Source organism: Marmota monax, unplaced genomic scaffold, assembly GCF_021218885.2.
Source record: "Marmota monax isolate L192 unplaced genomic scaffold, Marmota_monax_Labrador192_F-V1.1 WCK01_AAM20220418_F8-fsc00010, whole genome shotgun sequence".
NCBI lineage: Eukaryota > Metazoa > Chordata > Mammalia > Rodentia > Sciuridae > Marmota > Marmota monax.
The window spans coordinates 5,076,464-5,086,002 of NW_026692321.1; the positions used below are offsets into that span (position 1 = coordinate 5,076,464).

The 9,539-nt window shown below is 50.7% G+C and overlaps 1 protein-coding gene and 2 long non-coding RNA genes across 5 annotated transcripts in view; 1 reads left to right on the top strand and 2 right to left on the bottom strand.

The window, feature by feature from the left end:
- The window catches only part of Cys1 (cystin 1), a 20,693-nt gene extending 14,031 nt beyond the window's left edge, over nucleotides 1-6,662 (bottom strand). For both annotated transcript variants that reach the window (XM_046441250.2, XM_046441248.2), the window contains exon 1: nucleotides 6,037-6,662. In XM_046441250.2, the coding sequence (XP_046297206.1) occupies nucleotides 6,037-6,621 (585 nt within the window). In that variant the 5' untranslated portion in view covers nucleotides 6,622-6,662. The remainder of the gene's footprint in view (nucleotides 1-6,036) is intronic.
- On the bottom strand, nucleotides 967-6,019 carry LOC124090586 (uncharacterized). Of its 2 annotated transcripts, none has more exons than XR_009226536.1 (2): nucleotides 5,490-6,019; nucleotides 967-5,380 (listed from the first exon to the last, which is right to left on the bottom strand). It is a non-coding gene; the product is annotated as an uncharacterized LOC124090586 (long non-coding RNA). The 2 variants fall into 2 exon arrangements; XR_009226535.1 differs by having other exon boundaries at nucleotides 967-5,411.
- A 733-nt stretch (nucleotides 6,663-7,395) lies between the features above and the next one.
- LOC124090587 (uncharacterized) lies at nucleotides 7,396-8,429 on the top strand. The gene is made up of 2 exons (XR_006851144.1): nucleotides 7,396-7,586; nucleotides 8,171-8,429. It is a non-coding gene; the product is annotated as an uncharacterized LOC124090587 (long non-coding RNA).
- The last annotated feature ends 1,110 nt before the right edge of the window (nucleotides 8,430-9,539 follow it).

Consider the following 9,539-nt stretch of genomic DNA (forward strand, 5'->3'; position numbering starts at 1 on the left):
CATGGCATTTAGGAGTCATAGAACCTCTGTTCTGTCCAAACCACCGTTCTGACCTTTCTCATCAGAGTCAGGGGCATCTGATCCCCTACAGGGACCCAAAGCTCCTTTGCTGCAAATCCTGGGCGGTACCTCCCCAGGCACGCTGACTCCAGCACTGTCCCGCCTCTCTTGCAACAGTCCTCAGTAGACTCCACCAAGGCGATGCAGCAGGAGAGGCGCTCCTGAGCCTGCAGAGAAGCCCTCCAGTCCTACTGCAGCTGCATCCTGCACTCGGAGGTGATCTGTGCCTGTCCCACCTCCAGGCAACATTTCTAGTGTTTTAAAAAACCCAGAAGGGTGCAGTCCCTCTTGGGGGAAAATATGCCTCATCGGTATCCCAGCACTCAGCACTGAGGGAGGTTCACAGCCAGAAAGACTTAAGCGGCTCCTATACTGCACACCATGGCCAAGTTCACAGCCTCCCTGGGCCCCAGTCCCTCTTGTGAGACAGAGTTGGGGAGGGAATACCAGCTCTGTTCAGCAAGATGACATATATAAAGTGCTGTCTCTTGGAACATCCTTAAGGAATAGTGACCACTGGAGGATACTTCTCCACACCTCCCTCCCTCTCTCTCTCTCTTTGTGTCTCTCTCTCCCTCCCTCCCTCCTCCATCTTTTTTTTTTTTTTTTGGTACTGGGGATTGAACCCAGGATCACTCGACCACTGAGCCACATCCCTAGCCTATTTTTTATTTTATTTAGAGCCAGGGTCTCACTGAGTTGCTTAGTGCCTCACCATTGCTGAGGCTAGCTTTGAACTCTCGATCCTCCTGTCTCAGCCTCCAGAGGAGCTGGGGTTACAGGCGTGTGTCACCTCGTGGTGCTCTTTTATTCTTCTGCCTTTGCCCCCGCACACACACACACACACAACCAGCTACCCAGTCTCATGAAAGTTCCCAAGTAAATGAATGACACCTAGAGACACAGTGTGCTAAATGAACAATTATGAATCTTCACAACTTTTAGTAGAAATGGTACGATCCCAAAGCATACACACGTGAATGAGTAAGCTGCTAAAACTGACATTTGAGGGATAGGATGAGAGCAAGAGTTTCTTGATAAATAAAGTCTTGCTGGAATAAAAGTGACAGAATTAAAAAATACTAGGGATTGATGGATTTTTAAAACGATACACTCTGAAACAACAGGAAGCCATTAGCATCATTGTTATAAGTAGAATCATTCAAAGTGTTAGATCTGCTTTTCCTCTTAAACATCTGGAGAAAAATGGAAAAGACATGAACATTTTGGGTGGAGAATATTCATCTAACAGACTGAAGCCTGGCAGACAGGTTTAAACTCAGACTCCCTGTATATTGGCTGCGTGACTTTGGAAGAGTTTCTAATCTCTCTGGGCCAAAATGGCTTCATCTGTAAAAGGGAGAAAGTGATATCTATTTCAAAAGGCTGTTACAGATAAAGGAAATGAGATGATGAATTTTTATACACTGAATACAGACCTTAACACAAAGTATGAGCCTAACACATTTCTTTTTCTCTCTCCTTTCAGTACACACAGTATTTGCAAGAAAGCTAAATTATTTGGGGAGCATCTCTCCAACGAGCAGGCACTAACACTTAAAGCTACACCCAGGGAAATGTTTTCTCTAGCTGATCCACATCAATACCAGAATTTATGGAACTAGACTGGACAACAGGGATGTTCTGGCTATTCGTTAAACTGTCTCATGTGTTATATTTTAATGAACACAGCAGAATAAAAACTAAACAATAAACTGTATACTTCAAAATAGCTAGTAGAAAGAATTTTAAATGTCCCCAACATAAACCTGGATGCACAGACTGTCACAGGTTTTCCTGTGGCCAAGGACTGTTAATCCTGTATCTTCTGATGAGATCCTAAATTTCCTGGTCATGGAGATTTGTAGTGTGACCCCAATGGAGAGCTTTACGTGTGTGTGTTACATCAAATCTGTTCATAACTCTTCCTAGGCTTACAAACAGAGAGAATATCCTCTGACCTAGTATCTTATTATCAATGTATGGTTCACCTATAAAGAAGAGTTTAATGGACAGAGACTTCTACCCAACATAATGGGTAACTTATCTCAATTCATGAGGCTGAAAATCTCCATGTTTGGAGAGTTTTTTTTATTTTTTATTTTTTGCAGTGCTGGGGGCTCAAACCCAGGGCCTTGTGCTTATGGTAGGCAAGCATTCTACCACTTAGTATACCCCAAGTCTCAGTTTTTAAAATTATTGATTTACTTCTAAAAATTATTTGTTAAAATTCCCAGTTTTAGATACATCGTGACAATATTTCATTCATATCCAGCACCCAGTATATCAGAAGGCCACCAGGAACTAGGATGTAAGCCATAAGAAGAGATCACCTGCCCAGCTAAGATAATTGCCATGAAGGTGGTGACTGCAGCCACGACTGTCCAGGCCATGGAGGAACCTGGCCAGGCCTTAAATCAGAAGCTTGTCCTTCTATGAAACCCATTGGGCCCTGACATTGCTTCTCCTTCCCCAACTGCAGCAGCTCAGAGAGGTGGGGTCTGGCGAGGGAGAGCTGGAGGATACAGAGAAAGGTGGGTGGTGGGGTGGCTGACCACAGCCAGGAGCCACAGCTACAGAGGCCGGCGGAAGGAAGGGCAGAAAGTCAACACCAAGCAGAAGTCCCAGGTGCCACAGCCGTCTGGGCAGGAAATGGGTCTGGGAATGACTGGGTTCTAGTCTCTGCTCTTCCATAACTGGAGGCTTTTGTCAAGTTACATAATTGCTCTGTGCCTCTGTTTCCTCTTTCTCATTTGTAGAAATGGATAACAATTATGGTGGATGGAGGAGGGATGGGGAGAGGATGGTTAGTGGGCACAGGGGTGCAGCTAGATAGGAGGAATAACTTTTTTCTGGGGGGAGCGGGTACTGGGGATTGAACTCAGGGCACTTGATCACTGAGCCACATTCTAGCCCTATTTTTTATTTTATTGAGAGACAGGGTCTCGCTGAGTTGCTTAGTACCTCGCTTTTCTTGAGGCTGGCTTTGAACTTGCCATCCTCCTGCCTCAGCCTCCAGAGCCTCTGGGATTATAGGCGTGCACATCAGGAGGAATAACTTCCAATGTTCTACAGCACAGCAGAATAAAAACTAAAGAATTAACTGTATACTTCAAAATAGCTAGTAGAAAGGATTTTAAATGTCCCCCAACACAATTAAGAGATATTTATCTGTTGTGGTAGATATGCTGATTACCTTGATCTATTATATACTCTACACATGTACTGAAATATCACACCATACCCTATAAATATGTATGATTACTATACACTAATTAAGAATAAAAATATATTTAAAATATGGAATGAAGGTGGAAAGAGTTAATACACCTCTGAGACCCAAGTGTTCATTAAAATACATATGATATTCAGAATGATTGAGGGATACACATAATCAGATTTTACAACATTGTAGTCAACAGAGATTACAATTAGTAGAAGTGGGTGTTTAAGAGGTGAATTACCACTTAGTTCTGATGTTTTCTGATGGAGAACACCTCTGCCCTCCTAAATGTCAGACCTTAGGAACTTAAAGGCTTTCTTCCCGCCTTCCTGCAAAAACTAACATTGCTATTTAGGCCCACAGTCAAGCAAGCCTTTTCTCTGTTCTCTGGGTCATTCTTTCAAATGCTCTGAAGAAAGACCAGCTTCTCTGAGGGGTTTCAAACCCCTTCTCATCAATCTCCCAATTCTCTCCCGGCTCAGTGGTGTTTTAGTAACCCAGAGTCTTGTCAACTGTGCGGCTGCTGAGACGACCAATCCAAGGATGCCATCTACAGAGCATAGAGGTGTGAACCCAGCCTGCCAGTGTGCAGCTGTACCTGGAGCCACTGCGTTTCGAGGATTCTCTGGACCTGAAAATGGTGAACTGGGCTCAAGGGTTCCCTTACAGCCCTGATAATGGAGGAGTCTAGGATTCATTCATTCATTTATTCAAGAAACATTCATGGTCTATGGGATACCAATAAGGCACCCACTGGGTGCCATCACCACCACCTGACTCTATCCCAAGCCTCTCACTGCTATTGCTTGGGTCCAGGACTTTGTCACCTGGAGACTGGAGTAGTTCCCCTTGCTGGTGGCACTCCTGCCTTCCTCTCTCCAGTTCATCCCCCTCACACTACTGGTGGCATCTTCCTACAACACAAAATGTCACCCCCTTACCCTTCAAATTTCTGGACATGGTGGCATGCACCTGTAGTCCTAGGTATTCAGGGGCTGAGGCAGGAAAATCACAAGTTTGAGGACAGCCTCAGCAACTTAGCAAGACTGTCTCAAAAGAAAAAATAAAAAGGGCCGGGATGTAGCTCAGTGATACAGTGTCCCTAGGTTGGGTCCCTAGCTCTAAAAAAAAAAAAAAAAAAGACACCTACAAATTTCATGGTAAAGTTCAAAGCCCCTGACAGGATGCCCTTAGCATGACATGCCTGGGGCGTGGCATACACGCAGAAGACCTTTTTACCTTACACCCCACACGACATGCTGGCCACCACCACTTGTGCACAGATCTCCTCCCAGAAATTTATTTTTCTTTTGCTCACCCTGAAAATGTCCACAGACCTTCGGTTCAACTGGACCTTTGGGAAGGCGTCGTTGTTCCCTGGTGTGGACTCATCATACAGACCACTGGCCACACTGCATTCCTTCTTTTTATCTGGAGATCTTTCTCCCTTGGGACTTCAGACCTCTTTAGGACCAGTGGGGAGTGCACCTGTCTTCATCTCTGGCACCCTGAGCAAGGCCCTACCTGGTAGGTGCCCAAGGAGTTCCTGGGAGTACCTGATGGAGTGAGCAGGCACTAGATACTCAGAGGGAAAATTCATTCTTGCAGTTTTCTCCCTCATTTTCACTTCTGAAGCTTCCCAAGCATTTGAAAATAAACAGTGAAAAAATTACTTCCTTGCTATGTCAGAATCTTTCCCAGATCTCTCAACTGTTGGGTTTTTTAGTGTTATATAACTGAATGCTGATGCAGTCTGAAAGGAATCTTGTTATATAATTCAGTCCTATTCTCTGAAGCTCACTTTTCCTTTTTAAAAGCCTTTAGCAGGGTGGCAGGGGATCTGAGCACCAAAGGCCTGTGTCACTGGATTGTCCCTCTCCCAACCTCCCTGAGGCCTTTTCAGGATTCCCCTGCCTGAAGCCGCCCAGGGAGGCCTTCCTGGACCTGGGTGGCAGTTGTCAAGCCAGACCTGGGGGCTCCAGGGAGGAGGGGGCTGCTTTGCGTCCTTCTCCAGCCGGGAGCTGCAGCTAGGATCCCGCTCATCAGCTCTGCTGGAGCGAAGACTGCCAAGCCAGAGCGCTGGTCGGTATTGTTTTTCTAGAACAGCAGGGCTGTTATTACAAGTGTTCTGGAAGGGAGAATAAGGAAGCTAAAAAGAGATTCCACAGCATCTTAAAAATAGCCAGTAATATGGGAATTGACTGACCAGCAAGGCAAAGATCCGGATGCGATGGACTCGGCAGGGCGGTTTTGAAGCACTGTTTGGCCGACTGTCCACCACTTAGCACCTCCTCCCACAGATGGCCAGGGTGGATCCCTTGAGGAAAGGCCAGACTGCTGGCCAGTTCCCACCTGGGCTGCAAGGACCCTGCGCTTTGAGGGCGGGCACTCCAGCCCCAGAGGGAAAGCAAGTGCGCTCCAGCGAGGAAAGCCGGGGAGGGTCTGGGCCAAGGGATGTCTGTCTATCCGTAAGACTGCTCCCAGCAAGACCTCCCCAAACTGGAGCCAGACCCGCACCCAGAGAGGAGCAGAGTGTTAGGGAAAGACCGAGAGCCCCAGTGGGGACTCGGTGGGGACGCGCGGGTGAGCAGGCGGGCAGAGGCGTCGCGCGAGCGAGGGAGGCTGCCAGGGACGCGGCGACGGAGGCCCCGGTGCGGGGAGGCACACTGGGAGGGCGGGGCAGGCGCCGAGGCCTGCGGGCAGGGGACGGCGGGCCAGGCCGGTGCACCGGTGCGGCCGGCTCCCACACTCACCGCGCTGCGGGCGCCCGCGGCGGGTCGGGGCCGGGCCGCGCCGCGCGGGACGGGCTCCTGCGGGCCCCAGGCCGCGGACTCGGCCAGCAGCTGGTCCAGCAGGCGCAGGGTCTCCTCCCGGCCGTCGGGGGTCGCCGCGGGGCCGGGGTCGTGGCCGGCCGCCTCCTGCGCCGCCGTCGCGCCTGCCCCCGGGGCCTCGGCCGCCGTCGCCGTCGCCGCCCCGCCCTCCGGGGCTGCCTGGCCTGGCCCAGCCGGGTGGCTGTCGGGGCTGCGCTGCCGCCTCAGGGTCCGGCCGCTCCGGCTGCTGCCGCTGCCCATGGCGCGCCAGCCGCCGGCCCCGAGCGCTAGCAGGCCCCGCGCGGGGGCGCGGCCTGGAGGGGGAGCGCGAGGGAGGGACGCCGGCCGGGGAGTGCCCGCGACCAGCGGGGAGAGGCGTGGGGACTGCGGGCCCAGCGCGGCGAGGGCACGCGGGAGGGGCGCGTCCCGAGGGCGTGGTTGCGACCCCGAGTTGGGCTGGAGGAGAACCGGGCCAGACGGGGAAGCCGCGCGGCCGCGGGGCGAGGACACGGTGGCGGGAGCGGACATGGGGGCGAGGTCGTCAGGATAGGGCCCGAGCTTGGGTGGGGGGCGAGGACACGGGGGGGGGTGCGAGAACACTGGAGGGGGCGAGGACACCAGGGGATGGGGACATTGGAGGGGGGTGAGGACACGGGGTGGGGGGCGGGCATGGGTGGGGGGCAAGGACTGCGGGGGCGGGCATTGGGGGGCGAAAACACTGGAGGGGGTCGAGAATGGGGGGGGGTGGTAACATTGGAACGGGGCGGGGACACCAGGGGAGGGTGGGCATGGGTAGGGGATGAGGTCATGGTGTGGGGCACGCGCATGGGCTGGCGAGAACACTGGAGGGGGGCGACATTGGAAGGGGTGAGGACACCGGGGTGGGGGGTGGGGACATTGGAAAGGGTGAGGACACTGGCATGGGTGGGGGCTGAGGACACTGGGTCGGGGCGAGGACACGGTTGGGGGGGCAGGGACATTGGAATGGGGCAAGTACACTGGAGGGTGACTAGGATACCCGGGGGTGGGCATAGGTGGGGGGCGAGGACACTGGGGGGTAGATGTGGAAGAAGGACGGGGAAACTGGGGGCAGACACTGAGGTGGGAAATGCAGACATTGGGGTGTGGGGCGAGGACACCAGGAGAGCGAGGACCCCGAGGTGGGGAGTGCGGACTCTGGGGTGGGGGGCGAGGACACTGCACGAGGTGCGCTGCCGTCGCTGGGGCAGGGTGGCGGCTGCAGGCGCGCCCTGGGCCTGCCAGGCCTCCTCCATCCCCCACCCTCCCCTCCCCTCCCTCCGCCTGGCGCCCAGCCCCCTGCCGGCGGGTCCACCCGCGGGCTGGCCCTCCCGCACGCACGCTCCGGTTGTCGGGGTCCTCCTCCTAGAAGAAGAACTGAAAACACTCGGAGCTCCACAGCCTTCGGGGCGACCCGACTGGGTTCGCTGGTCCGTCGGAGCACACCAACAGGCCTGCGCCAGGTGCTGGTGGAGGTGACTTGACCCCGCCCTGCTGCAGCTTAGAGGAGGGGGGAGTTACCTCACCCCTTGGAGTCTCAGATTCCTCACACCTTAAATTGGGGAGCGGGGCGGGGAGGTGGAAATATCTCAGAGGAGTGAGTAAAATGATGAATTCTCAAGGCCTCGCGCTGGCCGCCCAGACAGACCTAAGAAGACAGCGGGAAGGAGAGTGACCCTAAGGACCCTCGGCTCCTGAATGCCGAGTCTGATCTAAACTCCCCACATATTAATCACTTTGGAGAGAGAAAAAATTTTTAAACGAGACAGAAAAAGCAGCCCTCACCCCCACCCCCCTACATACGCAAAGGAAATACCAGCCATCTTTACCGTTGGTTGTTCCTATATTTTACTTGGTGGTGCTTATCTCCTTCTGTTCCCACTTCCCCTTAAACCCCAACTTTTCCAAGACAGGGCAATTCAAATGTCCTGGGTTTAGTTCTCACATCTTGCTTAACATTAACCCAAATCCAGGCTGGCTTGCAGAACGACTGTGAAAATGGAATTTTGGCTACAGTTTTCTAACCATAGAATGAAACTTTCCTATTTTATCATTTCAGGAGCAGACATTGTGCTCAAGAAAATGGAATGAACATGAGACTCAAATCCATGTCCATTTGTTTTTATTATCAAGAGAACAAGAAAGTGTTCTTGATTTTTAAAAAATATGCTTTCTTAACCATCCAGATGTAGGGGACAGGGCCAAATATATTATTTGATATCATTTGGGTGTTCCAAGTCCACAGATGTGTCTAGTTTGGAAGCTATTGATACAAGTTTTCTCTTTAAGAAAATAAATCTCATCTTGAAACTCTTTAAGCCTGGAAAAAAATAATTCAGAGGGAAAGAAATTTTTCTTGAATTAAGTTCAACTAAGTTTAATCATTTAAAGGAAAACATGTTTTACTTCTGCCTAAATAGAGCCTAGTCATGTGATTCATAGTTTAAATATATCCACAGCTCCCTGTGTTCACCTCCCAGGGCAACTGATTTTTTTCAAGCCTCTTTTGATTCTAGGCTGGTTTCCCTAGACTTGTCTGGTTAGGTCTACTTCAGTGGGAACAGTGCCAAAGCCTGTGCTCTTTCTACTCTTGAGAGTACATTTAAAATCAGTTACATTTATAGACCTGGCTTCTGTCAAATAGGCTAAAAATCCAGATTGGTTTTTATTACAACATCCCATAATAAGCAAACAACCTAAGCTTTTCCCACATGACTAATGCCTCTAAGATCATCTGTAGAGATAAACAAAAATCTTTGTCCCAGAGAGTTAGAAAAGTTCAAAGACTATTGGAGAATGGCAGATGAGGTCTAATCCCTTGTACCAGGGAAAGATCCTGACTTGATAGTGAAAGGTTTCCTTTACACAGTGATTGAGTAGCAGTTACTGGTGATGGTGGGTGGAAGATGAAGCCTGCTTAACTCTTGCAAGATGAAAACTTTTTCTTTTGAGTGCTGAGAATGGAACCCAGGGCCTCATTCATGCTAAGCAGGAAGTCTATCTCTACCTCTAAATTATACATCCAGACTAGATATTCCTTCCAATGAATAAATGAAACATTGGAAGAAAATTGCAGTTGATGATACTTGCAGTAGGAGACATGTCCCTGAACGGGCCAACCTGGATGGAAGCGGGTTTCTTCCTTATCGCAGCCGGTGGACCAGGATTCCTTGTAATAGGTAGCCAAACCCACCACCTTTCAAAAGGGCTCTTCTTTCAGGACCCTCAGATCTACTCACCTTGCTCAGAACCTCTACCTGTGTTCCACCACTCATGACACATCATAAGCCATGTCAGAGGAGAGATGTGTAGGGGCTGGTTATTATGAATATGCAGAAAGATAGTATATATGGGCTGGGGATGTAGCTCAGTGGTATAGAACATATGCGAGGCCCCTGGTTCAGTCCCCCAACATCAAAAAGAGCATT